General features: G+C 38.9%; 2 protein-coding genes across 3 annotated transcripts in view; one reads left to right on the plus strand and one right to left on the minus strand.

Moving 5' to 3' along the window:
* The window catches only part of CCDC73 (coiled-coil domain containing 73), a 153,524-nt gene extending 142,606 nt beyond the window's left edge, over positions 1–10,918 (plus strand). The window contains exons 17-18 of the mRNA XM_050955037.1: positions 5,224–5,357; positions 10,530–10,918. Coding sequence (XP_050810994.1) covers positions 5,224–5,357; positions 10,530–10,781 — 386 coding nt within the window. The 3' untranslated portion in view covers positions 10,782–10,918. The remainder of the gene's footprint in view (positions 1–5,223; positions 5,358–10,529) is intronic.
* Positions 10,919–11,606: 688 nt separating this feature from the next.
* The window catches only part of EIF3M (eukaryotic translation initiation factor 3 subunit M), a 28,691-nt gene continuing 13,580 nt past the window's right edge, over positions 11,607–26,717 (minus strand). For both annotated transcript variants that reach the window (XM_050955129.1, XM_050955128.1), the window contains 6 exons: positions 25,697–25,780; positions 21,124–21,223; positions 20,408–20,489; positions 13,114–13,257; positions 12,268–12,328; positions 11,607–11,892 (listed from right to left, as the gene is read on the minus strand). In XM_050955129.1, the coding sequence (XP_050811086.1) occupies positions 11,772–11,892; positions 12,268–12,328; positions 13,114–13,257; positions 20,408–20,489; positions 21,124–21,223; positions 25,697–25,780 (592 nt within the window). In that variant the 3' untranslated portion in view covers positions 11,607–11,771. The remainder of the gene's footprint in view (positions 11,893–12,267; positions 12,329–13,113; positions 13,258–20,407; positions 20,490–21,123; positions 21,224–25,696; positions 25,781–26,717) is intronic.

The raw sequence follows: 26,717 nt of genomic DNA on the forward strand, positions 1-26,717 counted from the left end.
TCTCCATGGTGGAAAGATCCAAGGGCTCAGCACTATCAGCCCAAAGGCTCTCCAAGTGGATCTCAAATTGCATCAGACAGCATTACCAAGCTTGCAACATAACCCCTCCAAACTCTATTCATACACACCAAAAGGTCAATCTCCTCATCTGTTGCCTTCTTCCAGAGTAGCCCTATCTCAGAGATCTGTAGAGCACCAACATGGGCATCAGTCCACACTTTCGCAGAACACTATGTGATCACTGGAGACTCTACCTCCAATGCCATCATCTGTAACTGACCTGACTCTGAAATCCTGGCCCTCCAGAAGGGGGATCGCTCAGGAGTCACCTACAGTGGAGCACCCATAGGGACACTACTCAAAGAGGTTACCTTGTGCAGTAATGATGGTTCCTTGAGATATGTATCCCTACGGGTGCTCCACAATCCATGCTCCTCCCCTCTACTTTGGAGTTCTTGTCAATGAGTCTGCTGTAGAGAAGGAACTGAGGGAGGTTAGCTTTCATGCGCTGGCTAGCCTCATGGTGCAGCCAGAGGAGAGACAGCACATGTGCAGGCCTAACAGACACTGCTACTGAAGTCTCCAATCAGCAGCACAGGGACACAAGTACATCCACAGTGAGTACCCATAGGAGGACACATCTCGAAAACCCATCATTACTGCACAAGGTGAGTAACTTTTTCTCAGCACAGGGTCCTGCCTTTTGGTCCTTCTGCAGCACAGGATACTCACCAAACGCTTGGCAGTCACACCACAGGTGGAATCCATGTGGACAACAGATCTCAAAGAAATACGGGCACTGTAGGTTAAGTAACTACAAAACTTTTACACATTTACACATCTGTTTAGATTAGAAGATGATGTAGTTATGTGGGATACCTGACTTCAACTCTCAATACAAATGCCATGCTCTCAGACTGGTGCATTGCAGAAATAGTTAACAGTCTAGGTGAGGGAATTACTTATGCCACTCAACTACAATTCTGCCAGTGAATTAGGGAGTGACATTGATAGGTTACAGAGAGCAGCCACAACACAATCTCCAGGGCGAACTGGGATGAACTGGGAAATAGTATAAGACCTTCCTGAAGAATTATAACAGAACCAAACAACAAAAAATTAATGAAATACAACATTATAATTAGATTAAGGTCTCCTGCTGGTACATACATATGAAGGCATTTATAAAAATTAATGCCAAGGCAAAGCACATATGTATATTCATAGTAAGGTAATAACTTTTGCTGCTGTACCAAATGATTGATATTTGTTACTTTGCTGTATCAACATTGACTATGCTGACTGGTTTAGAAAATAGACTTCAGCCCTGATCCTGCAAAGATTTAGGTATATGCTTAATGGCACTAGTCCCAGCGTGGAAAGTCTTTGCAACATTGGGCCTTACTGTGTAAGTCATTTTCCATGGAAATTTTGTGGCCCACTCTAACCATGTGATTCTTGACAAATAGGGTCCCGCCACTGACCAACATTTCTTCCCCCTCCGCCATCTAATCCTCCTCACCAGATGAGGCAGAGATGCCTCCTCCGCCCTCTCTTACAGACAATATTAAACTCTTTCAAGACCTAAGAGGGTGGCAGATACTTTGCAATTGCCTCTAGAGGTAAAAGAATCATACCATAAACTGATAGACATTTTACACTCCTCTTCTTCATCCAGAGAAGCCTTCCACATCAATGAGGCTTTCTTGGATACAGCCAAGATGATACTGCAGACCCCTGCATCGGTTGCGCCAATCTGTAAGCAAGCTGAAAAGAAATACTACATCCCAGCCAAGGGCACAGAGTTTCTTTTCACCCATCCACCCCCTAATTTGATTGTTGTGGATGCAGTGAAGTCCAGAGGTCGTCAGCATCAGGTGAAGTCCACCTCACACGATAACTATTGGAAACGCCTCAACCATTTTGGAAGAAAGGCTTTTTCTTCTGCCACACTACAATTCCATATAGCAAATTACCAAGCGCTAATAGCAAAATATGACTACTTCAATTACTCCAAACTCAATTTGTTTATTGATCATCTTTTGGATCAGTTTAGGGCCATTATCAAAGGACAACTGGTAGCCAAGATGGCACTCAATCAGTGCTCGACATAGGCAATTCTGCAGCACAATCCATCTTCACAGCAATTGTGATGCGACAAGCCTCTTGGCTACATTTATCTGGCTTCCTCAAGCAAGTACAGACACCCATGGAGGACCTTCCCTTCAAAGGCATCAAATTGTTTGCAGAAAAGAGAGACACATCCCTCCACACACACAGAGACTCCTGGGCCTACAAATCAATGTCCAAAAATCAATGTTAATCTCAATACAGATATTAGAGTCCACAGGAGCCTATCGACTCTCTCCGACTGAGAGCGCTCCTCCCACAAAACAGATTCTATAAGAGGGGAACAGATTAAGGAGACAGTGCAAACCAGCCCTCAAATATCAGCCTGATGCTGCGTTCAGCTGTTGGGGCCTATGGCTGTAGGCACATCTGTGATAGCGTATGCCAGGTTTTGCATGAGGTGTCTCCAGTCATAGTTCACCTCAGTTTACAGGCCAATCAGAGACAGCCTAGACAAGCCCCTATCATTACCCACTGAAGTCAAGCAATCCTTGAAGTGGTGGAAGGACCCAGCAAACATCTGCATGGGGATCTCGTTCGCACAGCCCAACCCCCCTCCAGCACTACTCCTCACCATTGACGTATCCCTCATAGGATGAGGAGCACATCTCAACAACCTCACAACATGGGGCAAGCGGTTACCCACGGAGGCATGTGTTCATATTAATCTCCTTAAACTCAGAGCAGTCAGGAATACATGTGCTTATTTCCTTTTGCTGATTAGAGGTACATACACAAGGGTCATGACAGACAACATAGCATGTATGTACTACATAAATCATCAATGGGTGCCAGATTACTTTCCCTTTGTGAGGAAGCACTAATGCTATGGAATTGGTGCATTATGATATCAATGGCCTACCTACCAGGAGTGCAGAACACGACAGCGGAGAGTCTCAGACTCAAGTTCCTACACAACCACGAATGGGAGATAACTCAGTAATACTCTATGGCATATTCAGTGAGGGACACCAACAATAGACTTGTTCACCACTTACCTGAATAAGAAATGCCCATGCTACTTCTCTAGGGCAGGCCTCGGTCAACACTCTTTAGGGGATGCTTTCTTTCTGTCATGGGACAAGGGCTTTCTATACGCCTTTCCCACATTTCCTCTATCGCTCAAAGTCCTAGTAAAAATAAAGAGAGAGCAAATGTTTTAATGATTGCTCCAATCTAGCTGAGACTGACATGATACCCTTACCTGTCACAGCTGGCAATATGTCTGCCAGTCTCTCTCCACACCTCCTCTCGCGGAATGAAGGAAACACTTTCCACCTCAACCTGCGGATTCTCTAACTCAAGGCTTGGCTCTTCATGGTTCCAGCACATATAAAGATCCTGCTTTCAGGAAGTATGGGAAGTATTATTACATACTATGAAATTGGCTACCCTGTTTAGTTACCTGCAAAAGCAAACTAGATTTCTGGTTTGGTGTAATTCCAAGCAAATTTCCCCATCTGCTACTCTCTCAATGGTACAGGAGTATATACTAACTCTCGAGAAATCAGGACTATCCCCTAGTTCATTCAAAGTTCACCTAGCAGTCATAGCAGCCTTTTATGAAGAAATAGAGGGCTTCTCAGTGCTCTCACACCCAACTACAAAACAATTCCTTGAAGATATAGTAAATCTTTTTCCCCAACCCAGATGCCCCACCTCAATATGGGACCTAAACTTAGTACTAAAGAGCCTGACTCAGCCACCCTTTGAACCCAGGGCCACTTGTTAGCTCACACACCTGCCTAAAAAGACAGTGTTCTTAGTGGCAATCTCCTCAGCAAGAAGAATAGGGAAGATAGCAGCACTAATGGCACTCCCACCCCCTTGTACAATATTATTTCGGGACAAGGTTACTTTCAGACTGCACCCAAAGTTCATCCCCAAGATGACCTCATCTTTTCACATAAATCAACTGATTCACCTCCCATCCTTTTACCCTAATCCTCACTGTGATAACAGGGAGGCTATACTGCATACCCTAGATGTTAGGAGAGCCCTGGCCTTTTACCTGGCCAGGGACAAAGCCCCTTAGGAAATCTAAGCTTTTCCTTTCCATTACGGAAAGGTCTAATGATGCAACGATACCAGCCCAGAGATTCTCCAAATGGGTCTCGAATTGTATCAAACACTGCTATCAAGGTCACAACATGGTATCTCCATCCGGAATCCACACACACTCCACAAGGTTTGTTTCCTCCACTGTTACCTTCCTCAAGAATGTTCCCATCTCAGAAATCTGCATGGCAGCAACTTGAGTCTGCGCATGCTTGCCCAGAACACTATGTGATTACTATGGAGTCTGCTTCCGACACCGTCTTTGGCTCCACAGTATTGTCATCCATAACAGCTCCAAAGTCCCAGCCTCCCATTAGGGATAGTGCTCAGGAGCCAGCTACAGTGGAGCACCCATACGGACACTAAAGAAGAGGAAGTTACTCACCGTGAGCAGTAGCGATGGTTCTTTGAGATCTGTGTCCCTAGGGATACTCCATGACCCACCCTCCTCCCCTCTTACTTAGCAGTTCTTGTCAAGGGCTCTGTGGTAGAGAAGGAACTGAGGGGGATTCATCTGGGTGTGCTGGTTAGCCTCCAGGCGGAGTACGAGGAGGGGACAGCGCAGATGTGGGGTGAATGAACACTGCTACCAAAGTTCTATCAGCAGAGCAGAGATGCAATAGCACCTACCATGGAGCACCTATAGGGACACACATCTCAAAGAACTATTGTTACTGCACAAGGTGAGTAACTTCCTCTTCAATTATTTACCAAAAATATCTTTTTATTTTAATACTGGGACTTTTGTAATGCATTATATAAATGAAATGGTAAACAGTATTTTTTTATTAAAATGGAAACTTTATTAAAAAAATCATCTTGCCGCTCTCCTACTGAAACAGAATTTCTGGCAGTAAGATCAAAGTGTAGAAAAACAATAAAGTACAAATGAGGTAAAATCAAAACAAAAATTCTGTGATTTAAAACAAACACTTATGGTTGTTAAGATCAGAGATAAACCAGAAGTTTAGTCACTCTAAAATTAGTGCCTAGAAAATGAATTGCAGTTGTTACCATTTCCTTTTTGTCAATCAGATTCTACCAGTATTAACAGAGTTGCTGACACTTTGAATACCTCAAGTATCCATCGAGGTCTCAAGAGAGATCCCAGTGAAGAATGGAATGCAATAGCAAAGACTTTTTATGATTCTTCTTTTCCCTCAGAACATGTAAGTCAATTAAAAATATTGCAGAGCAGACCTTGGTGAGCTAATTCCATAGATATGTGTAGAACTGTATGCATCTGGATGCTTTAAGACCTAGTCCATCTCCAAAATAATATCAAGAGGGCAACATGGCACCATTTTTCACAATTAATGTTGATAGAAAACAGCAGGAAAAAGTCACAGCATATAAATCAAGCAGATGCTAGCCAGTCTGTTTTGGGAGGAGAGGGTGAGGTAGTTCATTATGTACCTTAATAAAAATGATCACCTACAATATAGGAAGACAAGCATATTATGTTCCTTTTGTTTACTTATCTAATAAAATAATTCAGAATATATATGAATTGCATTGTTAGCTAGTTTGTTGTATGCTGCAATAAAATATATATTGTTCATTGCTTTTGAATTTGTTCATTATCATCATCTTTGCTTGATAAGGCAGAATATTCACATTGGTATACATCAACATATGCATACGCAGAAAATTAAGAGAGGAAACCTCTCATTCTCTAGAGTCAATTTGTCATATAAGATGAAACTAGCCATGCTTCATGTTGCATTTTGGAGATCTCTGTGGTACGTAACGCTGTTCGCAAAAACCTGAAGAAAAGGGCTGAGTCTGGTTTCTGTTTCAAAGAGACAAGTGCTAAGGCACAATATTAAACATACCTACAAGGGTGATTTTTTTTTTATGACAGCTTGTGAATTAACCATCTTGGACCTTCCATTTAGGAAATGATTACTGAGAAGATGGTGGGCAGTCAGCTGGATCCTATTGGTCTGGTTTCAGGCCTGGTATGTAGAGATAATTATACTGATATCTTCATCTGATAGACCAAGGTTAGAGGTCTACTGATTTTACTGGATCATTTTCAATACTATTTCAGCACCATTTCAATATCATCAGCTCAACTGTTCTCTAGTAGCACTATTCCTTCCTTTTGGATAAATCTCAAAAGGGTTGCATTGAACAACTCCTCAGCCTCCCAACACTACTTCCATGGTATCAGTATTCTTTTTCAACAAAAATGAGGCCACCAGCAAAAGTTGAGTTGTTTTGTTTTGGGCTACATGTGCATCAATATGCTCATGATACTCAAATCTCTCTTTTGCCTAAGTCAGGTTCCAATGTGTTTGCTCTTCCCACATGTGAAAGACATAAGAATAAGGATAAAGATGAGCTGAAGTTAATGCTGAGTGGTAGGGAGAACCTGGATAAACTGGCAGGGATTATAGCATTTCCACTCTTTAAAAGGAATGGACATTTCTGCCCTTAGTTAAAATAGTAGACCATCATGTCTTAGCTACCGCTAGACAAGAGGTTGCAGCATTTCCTTTAACATACACACCTCTGACTGCATTTATACATACTTTTGTCACTTCTACACTACACTACTGAACTGTGGTCTGCGTAGGGCTATTCATGAAAGCCAAGCAAAGACGTCCACTGGGGGAGAATGTAGCGGTTTGCCTTTGTGGATTAGACATATGGGAGACATAACCCGTGCATCTTGCTGACTTCAAGTGCATTTCAAAGTGTTGAATCTATAAAGCCCCAATCTGGGATTTTGCTTCTGACTCTTCCCATTTGTTTTGGTATTACAATTGTAATAAGTTATTTCCTCAAGACTAACTTTTATAGGCATAAAGAAGGGGAGCTGGAGGACTAAAAATAGTTAAGAGGGGTTCTTGATCACTAACAATTTATATTGCTATCATATAGACTACTGTACCAGTTATGTGCTACAGCACGCTGAATAAATTGTATTCTAGCTCAGACTAAATACATTCATCTGGAAAAAAAAGGAAAGCTAGAGTATTTTTTTTATTTATTTAGTCGAGCCCTTTAATTCTGAAACGTTTCCTGCTCCAGTTCATAAATTATGAGACACGTCTCATTCACTGCATCTTGAAAGGTAAAAGCTGCATAACTGATGTCTACAAGGAGACCGGCTCTCTCCTGAAGTCCTCCTAAGGTGCATGGGATCAAACGCGTTGGTGATGTAATCATTTCTGCAATTTAATTTTTTTTTAAGAAAACCTAGAAAAATGGACGCTATTAAAGTTGGATAGTTAAACAGTCAAACCAGGAAATTACAAAGGTAAAACCTTAATTGTGGCCCTTGTACTTAGGCATTATAATAATATACGATCATTTATTTAGACTGTCTCAAATACAATACATACAGCTTTTCTACAACCTTAGGGCTTACACACACTACCACGTCAGTATAACTTATGTCACTCAGACTTGTAAATAAGTCACCCCCCAAATGACGTAAGTTACACCAATCTAAGCACCGCTGTGGACTGTGCTATGTCAGCAGAGAGCTTCTCCTGCCGACACAGTTACCACCTCTCATGGAGGTGGAGATCTCTCCCATTGGCATAGAGCATCTTCTTCAGATGCACTATAGTGCTTCTAGTGTAGACTAGCCCTTAGATACATCTGTGGTATTTTGTAGTACTGTGTGTGCCAGACATAATCCAGTAGTCATTTCTATAAGAAGTGGAGTACATCATTGCAGTACGCTTTGTGAAAATGGTACAAATTAGGTATAACAGCAATAGATAAAATTTGCTGAGATACTTGAGATATTTCATAGCTAACACATATTTCATAACTACCTGACCCCCAAGAATTATATGCAAGGATGTATGTGTAGCGGTTGAAAATAATTGTATCATATATGGCTGCTAACTAAATAAGCCATGTATTTGGATATGATAGGCAAGAACGTACCATATAAAAGTCTAAATCAAGGATGACCTGGATCACGATAACATGGAAAATAGGATATATACGAATGACAAAAATAGTACAAGATACTACACAAGTGCACCTAAGATTATAGGGGGGTGGAGGGGGAAAATATAGGAATTTTATATAGCCATGTATTAAGCATCCATACACCATGCTTGCAATCAGAATGCATATGCACAAGTGCAGAGTTAAGGTTGCATGAGCGTCCTTAACTCATTTCTTGACATGAGTGCTTAAATGCATAACATTAACATTCTCTTAATGATGGCTTCTATCAATAACAAGTTCCTGTTGAGCGTAATAGCATTTGTTCTATTTGTCACTAAGACTGACACAGCAATGCACGACTCATTAGAATCAACCAACTTGGGTACAGAAATCTGCAGTTTTAAAGCATTTCTGATCCTTTAATATTTAAAGGCCTAAAGGATACAAATTTTTAACCCAATGGAGTATCCAGTATTTCAAACACGTTGTAACATATCTGTATTAAATGTATAAGCCTCTACACATCTACACTGCAATTTACTCTCCAGGGCTCAAATGCTGGTCCCTCTTGGACTAAAACCCTAGTAAATGGCCTTGCACATGGGAACCTTACTAGCAATGCCAAGTGCAAAACCAATTCTCCTCCCACCAATCTAACATGAAGGTGCAGGTATAGTTCCATACACCCCCTAAATGGGAATTCTGGCTTGTGGAAGCATTGGCAATGGACAGTTTGCCCACAGTCCTTCAGGCCTGTGGAGAGAGCCAGATCCACCATTCATTGTCTTACATATAGTGCAGTCTCTCTGCATGGCAGCCTACGTAGTGGAACTGCAACAGTTTCATTACATTTTAGACCTTACTGGGGTAGAAATGTGGAACGGCATTTGGCTGTAAAAGAAATAACTATTATATTTTTCCATACTCTTGAGATAAATTATCTTATTTTAGTGTACAGTTGAAACACACCTACAATATTCCTTTTAAAATCCAAAAATGGTTATAAAAACACAACAGAGAATGGGCTTTGTAGGAGGTTAGGCCTTAGATATGTCTTTTTATTTTTCATAATTATTTTTACAAAGTGGTGCAGTCAGTGCCCTTACAGCTTCAAGAGATACTCTCTCTGCCTGCAGCTGAAAAATGACCCTAATATATAGTCAAAAAGTGCTAGATGCATCTTCAGTCAGCTGGAAAACTTGTGCATGAAGTCAACTCCTTGAGACTCTGTATGTCAAGGACTCGCATAACAGAATTGCAGTTCTTGGAAATGGAGTTTCAAAGTACCACTCAGTGTGGCATATTAATAATCTGACAAGCAGTTGGAATATTTATTAATTCATTGTATTATGTCTGAAAGGTGAGCCGTGAACCAATAAAATGTCCCCACACCAAACCAGCTGCATGTATGTGTAACACAATGTGTGCTGTGCAAAGAGTTTGCTCTAGTAATTATCCACAGCCAAAGTAACTAGGACACTATTTCTGTTCTTTGTCACTTTAAAACTGATTAAAACGGAAAGTTAGCAGTTTGAACAGAAGTAGTATATTGGAAAAATGCCAAGTTTCTAATGGCTGATTCCACTTTCCTATTCCATTAGTAGTGGCAGTCCTCAGAAGGGAGAAAACAAAAGCTAAAAGAAAAATTTATATTGCAGCTTCACGTCTATTAAATTTAACCTTAGGGTTTACCATTGTTTTGTTTTGGTATATGGTAGAATGGAGTGCATAGTTCAAGGGAGGAAATAACTTATTTTAAAAAATTCTTGCATTTTTTTCTTAGAGGAAAGTGAAAAGGTTTATTAAAGATACCTATATTGTCCGAAGATACAACTTTGATCACTTATTTTATCATCTGTCAGTACTGGATCCAGAAAACACTGTACATGCTTGATTCGATCAGATGTGGGCGTGTCTCTACCAAATGGTAAACACAATCGTCCAAAAAACTAAAAGAAGAGCAAAAAGAGCTCTTAACAACATGAGGCCCATTTTTTCCTCACTGACTGTCAGCTGAAGAATGAAGAGTATTTTTAAATTGTGACAGGCATCACTACATAAAAATATTTCCAACCGGCATAATGTACATTAGCAAATACTTTGCTAACTGCATACTTAATCCAAAATTGGCAGCCTCTCCCCAATTCTCAGAGAATATTCTGTATTTAAGTCTCAAATTAAGACTCCATTTTATAGAATACAGTACATTTACTAATACATTATGAAGCAGAATAAATTAAAACTAAACTATGCTTGTCAAACTAAATGAAATTAGTTTTGCAATGCATTATCCTCACTGTTAATCATGTCTGTTTCCTCCTTACTTGCTAATCTTCAAAATTAAATAATTTGCAATGGATCTCTAGATATATCAAATTATTCTGAGTTTAACGCATTTATAGTACTACATTTTATTCTCTTAGGTCAAAGCAGGAATTACTGTATCATGCCACCAGCAGCAGCTTTCCCATCTGGCTTCCAATGCAGATACACCAATCTCAAGTGAAAGTTTACTCAGCAAGGAAGAGCAGAATTGTGATTCTCATAACTTCTTTATAAAAAGCCAAATCAGTGACACTGAAAAGTTTTTGGATTTAGAAAGGCTCCACCGGTCTAGAAAAAGGAAGTATGAAGAAAGTCTAGAAAAAGCTGCAGGAGATAAAACAGAAAAATAATTCAATCTCTGAATATCCATATCATAGAAAGATTTGTAGAAATCTTCCACTGGAAGTAAAGAGGTGCATATTTTATTTTGTGAGTAACTCTGCATTACAAACTCGCCAATGATTCCCCCCCACCCCAGTATTTTGATGTAATTGTATTAAAAGAAAATAGATTCTCTACATTTCTGCAATTAAAGTCCTTTCAAGTTGTTACAAAATTTGTTACAAGTTAAAAATTTAAAACAAGTGTTAAGTATATGTCTGTTAAGTGTAATTTGTGATGTATTTAACAACTGTACACCTCCTTCAGATGTTAAAAAATCTTAGCTGCAGGACTTCCTCGTTTCTCCGCCAGAATGAGCACTAGGCACAACTATCAAACAAAAGTGACAAATGATGTCTCAGAATGGAATGGTCCCTTCAAACCTTTATGACTCTCTAACTGGCACAGGAATAAGAAAGTCTGCTGTTTACATGTATCAGATCTTAAAGAGGAGCTAATTTTTTTTAATATTGTACTAAGTACAAATAGACAATTGGAATTTTAAAATAAATATTTCCTCTTAAAAGGCAAGTCATCAAATGTATTATTTACAAGATAATAAGGTGGCAATTTCATAAAGATTAAATTTTTCTCTATCCAGCTGATAATTCTCTTCTTTTCCATTTCCACTCACTTTAGAATTACTTGAATCATCATCCTACTGCTTCTCTCCTCCTTCCCTCCCTCCCCCTCAAAGAGAGAAAGAATTAAAATTGAGAGAACCAAAATGAATTAATGCATAGCCAATATGATCATTGTTCATCACTGTTAAAAATGTATTAATGAACTCAAAGTGTTTTCCCATTTTACTTTTATTGCTTTTGTAGCTCATAGTTGAGTCTTTAATTTCTTAAAACCAATTACACATATTTTGGAGACAAAAAAACTTCAAAAGTTGTCAAAATGAAGTTTTGAACGTTTTTGGAATCTGCTCTGAGGCCAACAAAAAAATGCAACATTCAGGTATCAGAAAGACTGAGGAGACTGTTTTTCACTTGATTCAAATTTTGTTTCCAGGAGTTAAGTGTGTCATACAATTGTTGCCACTGCTGCTTTCCAAAAGTCCGATGTGTGCTGTTACTATAAAAGTAAAACAAAAATTGAAAAAGGGATTAAGACAGCATTTTTGCTATTTTTAGTCTCTCTATAAAAGGCTTCACCATACCCACACTGTAGCCTTCCCCAAGTATTTAAAGCAGCAACAGTCATTAGTATTCTTGCCACTGTTAGGTCATTAAAGGAAATGTGCTGGAAAACAGGACTCTCTTATTAAATAAGCTAATCACAATCAATCTGAGCTTTAATAAAATTATGATAAATAGCAACTATTTAACTACAGGCAACTGATGGGAATAATACCTTGCTTCTAGTTAAAATATTAAACAGATATATTAAATGAAATAATTAGAACACACTAAATTGTTCTACAAAATGCTGCAAAGAATTAAGACTTACCTGACAACTACTTTTCTCTGTGTCTGATCAATTTTGCAGTTCACCATCTTTGTCTTTACAGCTGAAAAAAGGAAAATGATTTGAGTGATATTTTCCAAGAGATAGCAAGGACATAAAATAGTATAAGCATCTTTAAACTCAAATTCATGTAAATATATACAAGTAATAACTTGCTGGATGTTAAAGCCAACAGCGAAATAACAATCTGGTAGGCAGAAAAGCAAAGTGATGTAACAAGGTCATGCATGAATTCCTATGGTTTGGTGCCAATCTATTAAAGCAATATCCTGTACAGTTTTTATGAACTGTTCTCCCCTACAAACACATCCTGTTTTAATGACAGCAAGCAAAAACAGATGACAAATTAAACCTGCAAACAATTTAATAGTTCTATAAATGATTATTTGAAATACAATTCCTGTCAATGAAAAGAAAACACTTCTCAAAAGTCAACAGTTGGCCAAGTCTTTAAATATGATGTTTCACACATGAATTTTTACATAAATTTAGAAATACAAATTGAGGGGAGGGTTTAAAATACATGTGGCTTGACAGACAAGTCTACATTAAAACAAGCAGTACCTTTTCATTACTTAAGTTCTAATATTCTAGAGAGCTGCGTACCCAATCTGGCAAACTACATGTAATTTCCTCTTAAAGATAACTAAGTATCTGTATTATAAGAATGGTGTACTCAGCTTGTGTGTGTTAAACATCTGACATTCATGTAAGACCCAAATCGTATCTGTGCTAAAAAATCCTAAAACAAGGAATTAGTTTTAGAATAAAAACAAACAGTCCTCATGAAAAAAGTGTGTAAAATATAAGCATGCTAACTCTTCTTACCATCAATGACAAATGCTTCTACATCATCGGCTCCAATCTGAAGTTCCTGCTGCATTGTGTCAAATGAGATTTCTTTGTTTTCCACTGCCATTCCCATAAAAGTAAGTAGTCTCATTTTTGCCATATTCTGCTCATGTAACAAGCCTGCACAACAGAGCATTGATAGTTTATGGGTATAAATTATACATTTGATAAACAAGTTTAACTATTTTCCACATTCTTTCTACTACATATGCCTCAGAATAATTTCAAATTCACTTCACATCATTTGAGTAAATGTTCCCTATCTGGATTTATCAACATTCCTGCATCTACCTTGTGCTTTACAAAAACACCCAATGTGCTCTTAGGTTCTTCTGGACCCAGTTGTTGGCACCGAAAGTGCAGAAAAATGCAGAAAAACAGCAAAATCTTAGGTCTTGATCCACTAGTGAACAGTCAGCTCACATCTCCTTGAGACATAACAGAATTTAGATGCTCCCAAATCAGTTACAGCAGAATGTCAGAGGATGGGGGGGGTAGACAAAATTAGTTCAAAGTGCATCACCAGACAGAAGAGAAGCACAGTGGAACAGGGAAGCCCAAATGACCCTAATGGTGCCCAACCCCCCTCCCACCGCTACAATATCCTGAACTCACATCCCCCTTGGTCCTCTTCCAGTATACACATACCCTGTGGCTAAGACTAAAACAGAAGGCAGCTCCTTGAAAACAACTTCTCTGTTGATAATGCTCATTACTAAAAGCAGAGATTTTTTTTTTTTTTTTTAACAGAAATATATCCTGTTGAGAAAATATATTAGCCTTAACAGGGGACTCCTCTCAAACTTCAGATAACAACACAGGACACCTAGTGGCAATGTATTCCCTGACATACAGAAATGAAAAAAATAGTAAAGGAAATGGAAACATACCTACTTATATAACCCCCACCACCATAGCACAAGTTGTGTCAATTGTCAGTGTATTATCTTTATAACACACCTGTGATGTAGGAAAGTGCTACTTTGCTCATCTTAGGGATAGGGACAGGGACACAGGCACAGAGATTACATGACTTTAAGGTCCTTCACAGAGAAAGTCTGTCAGAGCAGGGAACTGAACCAGGATCTCATGAATCCCAGACCAAGCCGCAAGAACTAAACCATCCTTCCTTTCTCAAACAAGGCCTATACATAGTCTTCCCCAACTGTTGCACCTTATCTAAAAAAGCAGCAAAGAGTCCTGTAGCACCTTATAGACTAACAGACGTTTTGGAGCATGAGCTTTCGTGGGTGAATACCCACTTCCTCAGATGCATGCATGCATCTGAGGAAGTGGGTATTCACCCACAAAAGCTCATGCTCCAAAACGTCTGTTAGTCTATAAGGTGCCACAGGACTCTTTGCTGCTTGTACAGATCCAGACTAACACGGCTACCCCTCTGATACTTGGCACCATATCTAGATATTCAACCAATCAAGTTTTGGGGGCTAAATTCTAGAATCTGCATAAAATTTAATTAAAATTAACTTCAGTCACTTTAATCCAGTGTAACAGATATTCACACTGCTCAGTAAATATTTAAGTTTGAAATTTATAACATCTGTACCCTAATAAAAGATCAGGGAAGCACATTATTACAGGACATCATGGTGTGTTAATTAGCAATAATTATGATGCAGGCTCCCAATCTGGCACAGATTCAACAAAAATGTGATCATCATAACTCAAATGAACAAGAACCACCAGCAACTACCGCTAACTGGGTGTAATGGAAATCTACTGCCATCAAAAAATCAATTAGTGCACATTAACCCTAATTAACAAATGCAAATGAGATGCTGATAACTTTTTGAAGCAAGAAAGGTTGCTGATAACACCAGATTAGATGTGGACATGTTAGGGCGATTCAGTTGACACAAGATAATGCTACTGTTGGCCTAGTTGTCAGCATTAATAAAACAACAAATTGCAACAAACTGATGCCACCTGTAGGAGCCTTTATTGAATAGCTTTTACAATCTAGTTTCATTTTTAATTAGTACTGAATCCAAAACAAGATTAAAACAGAAGCAAGTACTCTATTAGATGCCAAATCTTACTACTTATAATTAATTTTACTCCGTTATTTACATTAATATTGATAATTTTAAAGCATCATTGCATTCAAAAGGAAACAGCTAATTAAAAAAAATTCAGGAAAATAAGTTTAAGATGAGAGGCTATTTACAAAACTACAGCCAAATGCTCCTGAGAGATTTCTGTGTTCTCTTCTATCCCCACAACCAGTTTTTAAAAGGTTTAGATTAAATGTGACCAGAAAATGCTGTTACCATTGTAATCCAAAACTACTTTTATATGCGTGTAGAATCCTGGCCAAGACAGAGATTCCTTACATAATTTTCTGACAGTTCAAACACACACTAGGAAGTGAGAAAGCTATTACAATTGGAGACAGATTATCTTTTTCCATTTAAAAATAATTTTCAGTTAGAAAAGTGTAAGTTTCACAAGAATTAGCATATATTAAATATACTGAAGATCTCTACATTTTCTGATTTAAGGTATTTACTGATTAAACCTGTATATAGGAAAGGAAGCAAGAATAGTATGGATCATATTGGTGGGTGAGCATAACATAACAGTTGCGAAGCATTTACTGTAAATTAATTCTCTGTATATTTCAAAAATCAGCAAAACTGCATTTTCAGCAATTATTTCTAGGAACAGACAAGCAACTTATTTGTGGAGATTCAAATGTATGAAAAAGACGGCCTCTTTTGCACTAAGACAGTTATATCGTCATTTGTATGCTTTTCTGATGTTTCCAAAATACTCATGCAAACAGTAGCTGTGCTCTACCCTATCTACAATATACGAAGTGTGGTTATCAAACAGCAGGCCTTCTTTTGTGCATAAAATGGAAGTGCATATTGATGTTTCTAGTCATACTTTTATATTTTAATACAAAGTACCAGTGTCTTAAAGTTTTCAGTAAAATTATTCTCAGATTCATACTACAATCCATTAAACCAAATGATGCCCATGTTATGTTGCACTAAACTATGTTTTGTTTTACAAAACTATAACATTTTTCTCAAATGAGGACAGTTCTGATATTCAAGTGTCATTTCAAAATCAAAATTATAAAAAAAATAATTTTTATGGAAACATTTATTCATTACCAATATGTCAAAACCTTAATGTAGTAATAAAAAAATCTGCATCATTGAGCAATTTCTGCATTGTCACTGACCCCTGTCCTAAAAAGCCGCAATATAGAAAACATAATTTTACTGCATGCAATAGCTTATGAACCAGTGCTCCTTTGAAACAGTCAATTACACATCAATGGGGGAGTGTCAAAGTGTTAATTACTACTCCTTTTTTCCACAGTGCGTAAATAAAGAGGGTGCTGACATTAACATTCCATCGCATAGCTTCATGTGATGAAACAAATTAACTGGGACAGAATGTGGTTGCCAAAGCATAATGCATCAGCAATGCACAAACATTTGCACCTCTTTATCTTACTGTACTTCACCCTTGTTATACAGCTATATGGTAGAAGTTAAATCATTTAAGCAATAAAAGTTTAGAAGTAAAGGCAGAGGAATCCTCTTTTTTAAGCTATGAATAATTAAATGCTCATGAAAGTACAGGACCAATAGATCCTTCCAGGTATGGTGTGGGTAGATATGGTATAAACTTCCTCACACAGTTCTGACCTGCACAACAAACCACAACAAACCCGAATCTTGGCAGCTGAACAAAGGGCCAATCACACCAAATCGTGAAAAACTGCTTGGTGAGCTCCGAATCTAGAAAATGGGAACTAAGGGATTGTCTACTCTTGAAAGTTAATTTGGAATAAGGTATTGTGTGAATTCAAAGTCTTCTGGCTATTTCTGAATACAATTCCTAGTGAGACATTTATTTTGGAATAAGAGTAACTTATTCCTGTTAAGCTTAATCCACTGTCAAAGTGGGTTAAACTGAATCAGAAAAGGCACCTTTATTCTGGAATAAGACTACTAAATTAGTTGCCATCTCGGATTTGTACAAGATGAGAGGCCAACTCCGACTGAAATACTGATCCCCAACTCACTGTCACTTTGAACGCTACATGCAGTCTTAAAGCTTGTTTACTCTAGAAAGTTGCTATACCAGTATATTTAAAGCAGTACAACTTCCCTAGTGTGGATGCAGCTCTACCGCTATAAAGGTACTTTATACCAGCTGATATAGCTATAACTAAAGCGGTATATAAGGCACCTTTCAGGTAACATTGTGTCCACATTAGGACTTTTACTGATATAACTATTTTGGTGAAAAAGATCACCTTTCCTAATCAAAACAGTTACACAGGCCAAATATTAGGATAGACCAAAGCTGTACTATTATCTGAATCAAAAGTTTTGCAGGGTTTATAGAAACAGAATACAGAAAAGATCTGCTCAGTGATTTAAAAATCTAAACAATTTCAGATGTGTATATGAAAAAATGCTTTGGTATCAAATTATTTAAAAGTTCATGCATTTTTTGAAATTATGCATCTAAAGCACTCTTTAGCAGAAGTTGGTGAATTTTCTTAAGGTACCCCAAGTTCCCAAAATGAAGCACATTCCAGGGGTGTCTTGCCAAGATGAGGGCTTCACTCCAGCACCTCAAATGTGAATTTATATTTTGTTATCCTAACTGTTTTGGATTTCTGGACAAACATATCCATTTAAAGCTCAATTTCTGATGCCTGTAAGAGAACTCTCTCATTCAGTCTTATGACATACAACTTATGACAAGTTAACTGTCCAACTATCTCACAATATAAAAAGTGTAACATGTCACAGTAACCTTCTCTCCCATCCCCTGCTGTTATTCATTGTAATTATTGTGTAACTGACATTGCCAGGTTATTGGGAGAAGTTACATGAGCACTAATGTAATGAAGTAAAAACGGTGGGATTATTTTGTAAATGTGTAACTATTCAGAAGAGCGGGGAGAGAGAGAAAAGAGTTAGCTCTGCTCAATCATTCTTTGTGCTCTTTAACCCATTTTTAAAATGTGTTCTTAATGGAAGCTGTCAGCCCTTTATTAAACAAGCACAAGCCACACTGCATTAAAAAAAGGGAACACAGGAATTACTATGCTGAATTAGGTTATTGATGGATCTCATCTGGTAACACATCACCAGCAAGAACTGCTTCAGAAGAAGGTGTAAACCCTTCAAAACCCAACAATTATGCAACAACATGCCCGTGGAGTAGCTTATTCCTAACCCCAGGTAGCTGTTTTATGTCCCACAACATGAGGATTAAATTTCCCTTTGAATTTTTTATTAAAGCTACAGATGCTCTTATGGATAAATGTCTAATGCTTGACTCATTCTTGAGGCAGTGAGTACCAAAGATTAGTTGCGTGGTTAAAAAAACTATTTGCTTTTAAGATTTTAAAATTGGTTTAATTTTAATTTGTTTGACTGCCTGCCTACATTTGTACTCATTTATATTATATGCTTATTCTCATTTAAGAAACTGGAATCCTAATATTTCAGCCCAATCTATCTTCTACAATAAGGGAGTGGAACACAGAGTATGCTTTGATGCATGGATTGTATAAAAAATTAAGTGGAATTAATGTCACATTTAAACAACCTTTTATGTATCTGGCCCTCTCCATAATCATTTAGATTCTCAAGACCAACTGGTTTGCTTGAAAACATCCGTTTCTGAGCTGAACATGAAAAAGACGATACTGCTTTGAATCTTCACAGTCATTACTGAGAAAACTATCCATTTAAATCATACTAAGACTTTACCTGACCATCACAAAACAAATAAGTTTTCCTTCTCTTAAAGCCACCAGGCAATTAGTCTATGCTCAGGAACAAGTCAATTTTCTGATCCCTATTCAGGTACACCTCTACCTCGATATAATGCTGTCCTTGGGAGCCAAAAAATCTTACCGTGTTTTAGGTGAAACCGTGTTATATTGAACTTGCTTTGATCCACCTGAGTGCGCAGCCCTTCGCCCCCGGAGCACTGCTTTACCATGTTACATTCAAATTCGTGTTATATCGGGAGGCATTATATCGAGGTAGCGGTGTATTTAATTACTACATTGATACTTCATAAATTTTAGTTTGCTTCGATTCAGCTTAGCATTATCACATGTAAGCAAAGGTTTAGAGCAGGGGTAGTCAATTATTTTTTGTCAAGGTCCAAATTTCTTGGTCAAGGTATAGTCAAGGTCCAGACTCCAAAGAAAATAATAAGTAAATAAAAGGATTTCAGGCTCCATTCAGAAGCATCTGGTGGTCCGGATTCGGCACACAGCCTGCCTATTGATTACCACTGGTTTAGAATGTCACAAATTTCAAATTCTTGTACAACATAGAAGTGTTACCAACAGGTTTGTTAAGGACTCCATTACAATTATACCTAATTACAATTAACACCACCTACGAAACACAGTATCTGAATAGTAGATAAAAGAAAAGAAATCTACAGGTACTTGTCTTTCTATATACAAAATGTATTAAAGCAAGTACCAGGAAAACGTATTAAGATGTCTGACATGGGATTGCTCGTACTTGAAGTTGACAAGCACATTATTTGCTGCTAGAGAAAGGAACGTATGAGCTCAAGACAAACTGTAGCCTTGTTGCATGATGGATGGCGAGCTAAGAGGTCTTAACCTCAATGAATAACTTGTGGCAAAGGCCCCAAAGTTTAAACTGGGGTGTGGAAAGGAGACAGGTAATATTAACTTGTTCTAGCTAAGAATAAGCCATAATTAAATGTACCTCCAAAGTCATTAAGAGTTTCTAAATACAACTCTCTACCCCAATAGAACGCTGTCCTCGGGAGCAAAAAATCTTACTGCATTATAGGTGAAACTGCGTTATAATGAACTTGCTTTGATCCCCCCTCTTGCCCCCCCCCACCCGAGCGCTGCTTTACCATGTTATATCCGAATTCGTGTTATATCAGGGTAGAGGTGCATCTGTAATTAAAGCCTAGTACCTGTTAGGTTCAGTAGTCATCTGACTCTTTGCGGACATCACTATACTCTCTATACACATAAATCAGTACGCTGTAATGTAGGGCACAGGCAGGACAGGGAAGTGTGCCACTATTTATAATTCTACAACACTTGTCAAAGCCCATAATAGGGGATGCCAGGCAACTTTTCAAATTAAAAAAAAAAGATTAAGCTTTGAACCAACTGAGCAAAGAAGGCCTTTGAAAGTTCCATATCCAAAGCCATGGAAAGAGTACTAGAAAGTCAGAAATGCAATCATTTAAAACTTACCAAGTGAGTCAATGAAGTCTTTGTTGTTCTGATAAAACTTGACGTAGGATGCTAATTTTGCACTTACAAAAATGGTCAAAAGCTAAAGAGAAGAAGGAAAACCTCAAATATAAAAACAGATTAACTAAATTTCATTATAGTCAAACTGAACAGGTACCTCATGAGCATTTGCACTGAAGACACATGAAAAAGTCAGATGCAGTTTAATGAATCTCTCTGAATGTACTTACAAAACACAAATGGCACCAGAAAACGAAAAACAACGAAGTTAACCATTTAGGGCCAACATCTTCTACTAGATAATGACCACTCCCACTAACTTCAAAACGGACAATTTGTCTTGAGCTTGTTTTCCCAGCCCCTACTTTTGACTTCAAAGGCAGTAGGTGCCTATGTATCTGATGGCTAAATTTGGATCTTAATGACAAGATTTCCTCACCCAAAGTGCGCTTGCTTTAGTGATTATCTGTGAAGATCATATTCATCATCTTAAATTAGAGTTGTACCTTGTTCTTACAATTAGTCTAAGGAAACAAATTGCAAATAATTTTGTAAATTAATCCTTGCTCAAGCATCTCTTGCAGTTCAATGGTCCTTGTTCCTGCATAGGATGCAGCTGAAGTCAGTCAACTTCAAAATAGATTAAATCAACAAAGAAAAAAAAGCCTACTGCAGGAGATGTCGAAACAACTTGTCTGAAAACCAAAGTTACTTACATCATGGATAAGTTCTCCTTCCAAAAATTTCACTGGTTTTAAGGCAAGAAGATGGTCGAAGAGAAAGGTATTTGGGTCCTTCAGTGCTCGGACAATACATCTAGTTAGGGAAGGAAAGTACACATGGATTACAATAAATAAATGCACTGCCAATTAAATTATAATATAATTTAAGGTGAACTTCCACAGTGCTTTCTAGTGAATCTCAAAAGGCTTACCAAATTATTCATAAACAATAGGCTTGCATCACCATTGTGAATATGGAAGTATTTTTAACCCCCATTTTAAAGAAGGGGAAAGTAGTCTCAGCGATTTGTCCAACATCATAAAGAAAACCTATGTCAGAGCATAAAAAGGAACCAGATCAAATCTTCCTATCCTGTGCTTTAGCTATATGCTTGGTTTTTATTCCCTTACATAATTTAAATGATTAAAGATGGGTAAATTATCTTTAATATCACCTATAAGCTTCATAGAACCAAGTCACTTTGGGAAGATGGATTAGACTCAGACATGTGACACAAAGCAGAACAAACACCAAGAAACTTTAACATACTAGGTTCATAATTTACTAGTTGCAGCTTAAAAACTTTAAACAGTTCTATAAAGTTTCTATCACTCCTGAAAAAACACTTCGTTAAACTGCATGCTTAGTAATTATATTTACAGGTAAGTAACCCACTTTTAGGATAGTATTAATATTTCACTAGGGCTTAGAAGTCCCAACAGAGATTGTAAGCCCATTGCATCAGGCACTTTTCATTTACTGTAAAAGACACGTGCCTGGAAAAGCTTACAGTCTGAAAAAACAAGACAAATAAAACAAATGGAAACAAAGTAGCATTAGGATTATCCCACTTTACAGATAGAGAAATGAGGCATGAAAAAATCAAGTGACTTGCCCAAGGTCACCCAGGAAGTCTGAGATAGGGCAGGACTGATCCTAGATCTCCTGAATGCCTTAACCTCAAGGCCATCCCTCTCTTCACAACACTGTTAACTGGTAACAACAAAAGTACTTGGCCACCAGAAGCACAAGCAGAAACAAGTATTTAGTTTCAGAGGGGTAGCCGTGTTAGTCTGGATCTGTAAAAGCAGCAAAGAATCCTGTGGCACCTTATAGACTAACAGACGTTTTGGAGCATGAGCTTTCGTGGGTGAATACCCACTTCCTCAGATGCATGTAGTGGAAATATCCAGGGGCAGATATATATATGCTAGCAAGAAGGCTAGAGATAACGAGGTCAGTTCAATCAGGGAGGATGAGGCCCTGTTCTAGCAGTTGAGGTGTGAAAACCAAGAGAGGAGTTAGTACGATAGTTTGGTCTGCAAGACTTAGGGTATGGTTTTTGTACATAGATATGGGTATTTGGTGCTAGTAAGTATGCAAATGTTAATTCAGTAAAACAAGCAGATCTGGTATCAATGACTACAGTTAAGATTGCATAACACTCTCCATTATGAAAACTTATTTTCAGATGCTCTAATTTTGCCAAACTTTAATCATTTTTGCTGAAAATCCCCATACCAGGCCTCTTCCTCAGACTGAATCCCTGCCCTGCCCCCCTATTTCAGTGAAAACTGTTCAGCCATTTTAGAGAACAAGACTAAGAAAATTAGACAGTTTTGACAACGTTATTCCCCCAACCCAACTGTTTTGTTGATAAGCTCTAGTATTTCCATGCTTTGGAACAAGAACTTGAAACATGGCAGAGGAGAATCTTAGGGTCAGGGAGGTGCATTTCTACTCTTCCTGTGAAAACTAATAGAACTGACAGAATTAAAAGACACTGAAAAAAAAAAAATCACAATTTGCACATGCTCAGTACAGCTTGTTAGATAGTGCTAAAATCTCCAAACATGCTAACTAAACTGAGCACGCTGCTAGCCTCCCCACTGAGCATTCTGGAAGGCAGAGACCAAGATGGGTTGGGCTGGAAACCAGGAGGAGACCACAAGTTAGTTCTGGTTATCCCACTGGTAGTTATTAATTCTGTGCACTTTGCAGCCATTATTGCTGAGCAAGGCCTCACATCTCTAACTTAGGAGCAGTCGGGCAACATTCACTCATTTTACAAATAAGGTAACAGATGATGTACCTTTTTTTAAAAGAAGTTTGCTTTTTAAGACCAGGGAAAATTACATAAAATGCTACTTTAGAAAAACATTAAAGTTGAAAAAAGTCAGGCACTCAAGAGCTAGAATTGCCAAAATCAAAGTTGTTTGTTAAAAGCTTAATTCAGCCCTCTCACATGTGCTACAGTAAGACTTTAAAAACAACAGGAGGACTTGTGACACCTTAGAGTACTCCTGTTCTTTTTGCTGATATAGACGAGCACAGCTGCTACTCTGAAATAAGTCTTTAATTACATGATCACATGCTGTTTGTTCTACAGCATCCTGTGCACAGAATGAAGCAGATAGCTGCAAGAGAAAAGAGGCGTGCTTATGTTTAAGGCACTGGACTGAAGCCCTGGAGAGCTGTCGCCTCTGTCTGCATCTGCCACAAGCTTCTTATGCAATACTAGGTAAGATTACTAAATTGCCAGGTCAACCTTAATTCTAGCATTTGCTATCTATGGGGAGTTTGACTTTGCAGCATTTACACTCTTTTCACACATATATATTACATACAAAAAACCTAAGGCTAACATCTATCCATATATACACGTAATCTTATCTGCATTTGTTTGTTCATGTGCTAGAAATAGCTTATTGGCCAGTACAAAATATTACTCGTATTGGTTTCAGGATTGTGAGCTGTGATCAGTTACCTATCTCCTTTAACCACATTCTAGGTCAGAGGTGGGCAAACTACAGCCCAGGGGCCACATTCAGCCCACAGTACCATTCTCCCTTGCCCGCGGGACCGTTCTCCCCTGCCCCTGAGCTAGGAAGCTAGCCCCTGGCTGCTCCCCTGCTGTTCTCCCTCCCTCGCAGCCACAGCTCACTGCGTCACCAGCACAATGCTCTGGGTGGCGAGCTCCTGGGGCACTGCAGCTGCGGAGCCCGGCCTGACTCAGTGCTCTATGCTGTGTGGCGGGCTCCAGCCAGGCGGTGCGGCTGCTTGTCATGGTGCAGCCGCGCCACTACCCACCGGTGCTCCAGGCAGCACAGTAAGGGGGCAGAGAGCAGGGGAGGGGGGTTGGATAGAGGGCAGGGGAGTTCGAGTTGGTGGACAGGGGTATGGATAGGGGTCGGGTGGTCAGAGGGCAGGGGAACAGGGGGGTTGAATGGGGGCAGTCAGGGAGAAGGGGTGGTTGGATGGGGCAGAGGTCTCAGGGGGGCAGTCAGGAAGGAGGGGTTGGATGGGGTGACAGGAGGCAGTCAGGGGTGGGGGTTCCGGGGGCAGTCGGGGACAGGGAGAAGGGGTGATTGGATGGAGCAGGGGTCCCGGGGAGGGAAAGGGGGGCAGTCAGGAAGGAGAGGTGGTGTTGGATGGGGCAGTGAGGGGCAGGGGAAAGTTAGGGGTTGGGGGGTCCAGGGGCAGTCAGGGAACAGGCGGCGTTGGATGGTGCAGGAGTCCTGGGGGGCTGTCAGGGGCGAGAAGCAGAGGAAGTCAGATAGGGAGCAGGGGCCAGGCCATGCCTACTCACTTGGGGAGCCACAGCCTCTGCTAACTGTCCCTCCATACAATTTCTGAAACCTGATGTGGCCCTCGGGGCAGAAAGTTTGCCCGCCCTGTTCTAGTTGAAGGATTTTCTAGTGAACCATAGCGTGGCAATCCATGTAGTTGCTCCTGTTAATATTCTGAATTTAAATAACTTTATTGAGTAGATCTGAGAGAGTGCTACATTCCCCAAACATAATAATGTTATCACATACATAAAAGCTAACAAAAATTTTTGATGTATGTGTGTCTAAACTGTTTAAATCTGTGGGTACTCACAGAAAATGGTGACCTATTTGCTCACACTCTCCAGAAGATGTTAGGGTTCAATCCATTTAAACAAAACTGAACTACAGCATCCACTGCAAAAAATTAATTTCCTCAATTTATTGCATAAGAGTCAATGTATGGTAATTTACTTAGGTACTACTTAAAAAGTATCTCGTAAAAGTAAGACACAGCACTGAATGAACTCAATAGCAAGGATGACATTTTTCACAATGTTTTGAATATAACCTTTATAACCTTCTTTCCGTGTTATCCAAAGCCATGGAATGATGTCTTGTACTCCATGAGACCTCCCAGCATACGCTCTTGGGAGTGGTGAAGGCTCAGAAAAATGGCCTTTTATAAAAAGTAGGTAATTTTAAAGCGTATTTCATATACAGTAACCTTCGTAAAACCTTCCCTCTGCTGCCCACAAGTACTTCCTGACCTCTAACCCTCTAGCAACAGGCCAGCACAATCCTGTGTGTTTTGAGACCAACATAAGATTGAAAGGTAGGAAGACTCACAGAGGAATCAGCTGAACATGGTTTGTGGGGTTTAGCAAAGCTTTGGCATTTAAAAGTCAGTTGTGCAACTGACTGTTCAATGCTCTCATTATTTGGGGCACTCAGCACACAACCATACAATTACTGCATTACAAGTCACCTTCAAGGAAATCCAAGAGTTTCATATTACCTGTGAGCATCAACTCTAGCCTGGGAAGCATTATCTTCTGTGTAACTTCCCAACAGTTCCACCATTACTTTGGCTGCAGAGTCACTATGGGGGGAAGAGAGAAAAAAAAAGCGTCACCTCAGGAGTGCTGAAAAATAATTACAAGCGTCTCAAATATTTAAATAACTCCATTATGAAGTTATAGTTATATTTGAAAGGATGTGAATGATCAATTTTAATTGCAGTGAAGAGGACAAATTAGCTAAATGTATTCATTCAATTGTGGTTTTACAAAATGTTTATCTTCACCCTTCATTTCATTCTCTTAAATTGATAAATTACCTGCTAGTTATGGAAAGCTTTCTTAGCTGGGAACCGCTTTATGTGATTCACTAGAATACTCTTCTTACACACATCTGGATCTAATCACTGCAGAATAAGTAGTACTGCACAGTTTACTTCAAAATGCAAGATGGCATGTTTAAAGATCATTTATGGTCAGAAAAGTGACTATGTAAAAGCAGCACCTTCTTACTTAACAGATCTGTTCTGTGAGCATTCAGAATGACATCTACTGATGTTAGTGTCAAAATTAAGTTTTTACTACATTTTGCTCCTGTAAACCTAGCAAAGCGAATAAAGCTGAGAGCGAGCCAGATTGTTCTCTCACTCACATTCACACAATTAAGTTCTAATTGCAGAATTTTTATTATTGGTCATGATGTGAAAGTCAGAAAACTCAGCTTTGGTTTGCCAGGCTTACCTTTAGAAAAAAATCTGTACAAGTAAATGGAGTAAAACTTGATATGGAAAGCTGTGGTCTTGTCTACACTGAAGGTTTTGGTGAGGGTTTTTTTATGTGGGTTTTTTACAATAGCCTACCAGTGCTACCAACAATGGAAATGCTAGTGCAGACCAGTTCCTAATTAGATGACAGAGTAGTAAACACACGAGTGATTGATGTATATGCGAATGATTTCATCACTGCTAGCTGTAGTGAAGCCACCAACTGCAAGACCAACATAATACCATTTCTATAGTC

Source organism: Gopherus flavomarginatus, chromosome 5, assembly GCF_025201925.1.
Source record: "Gopherus flavomarginatus isolate rGopFla2 chromosome 5, rGopFla2.mat.asm, whole genome shotgun sequence".
Classification (NCBI taxonomy): Eukaryota; Metazoa; Chordata; order Testudines; family Testudinidae; genus Gopherus; species Gopherus flavomarginatus.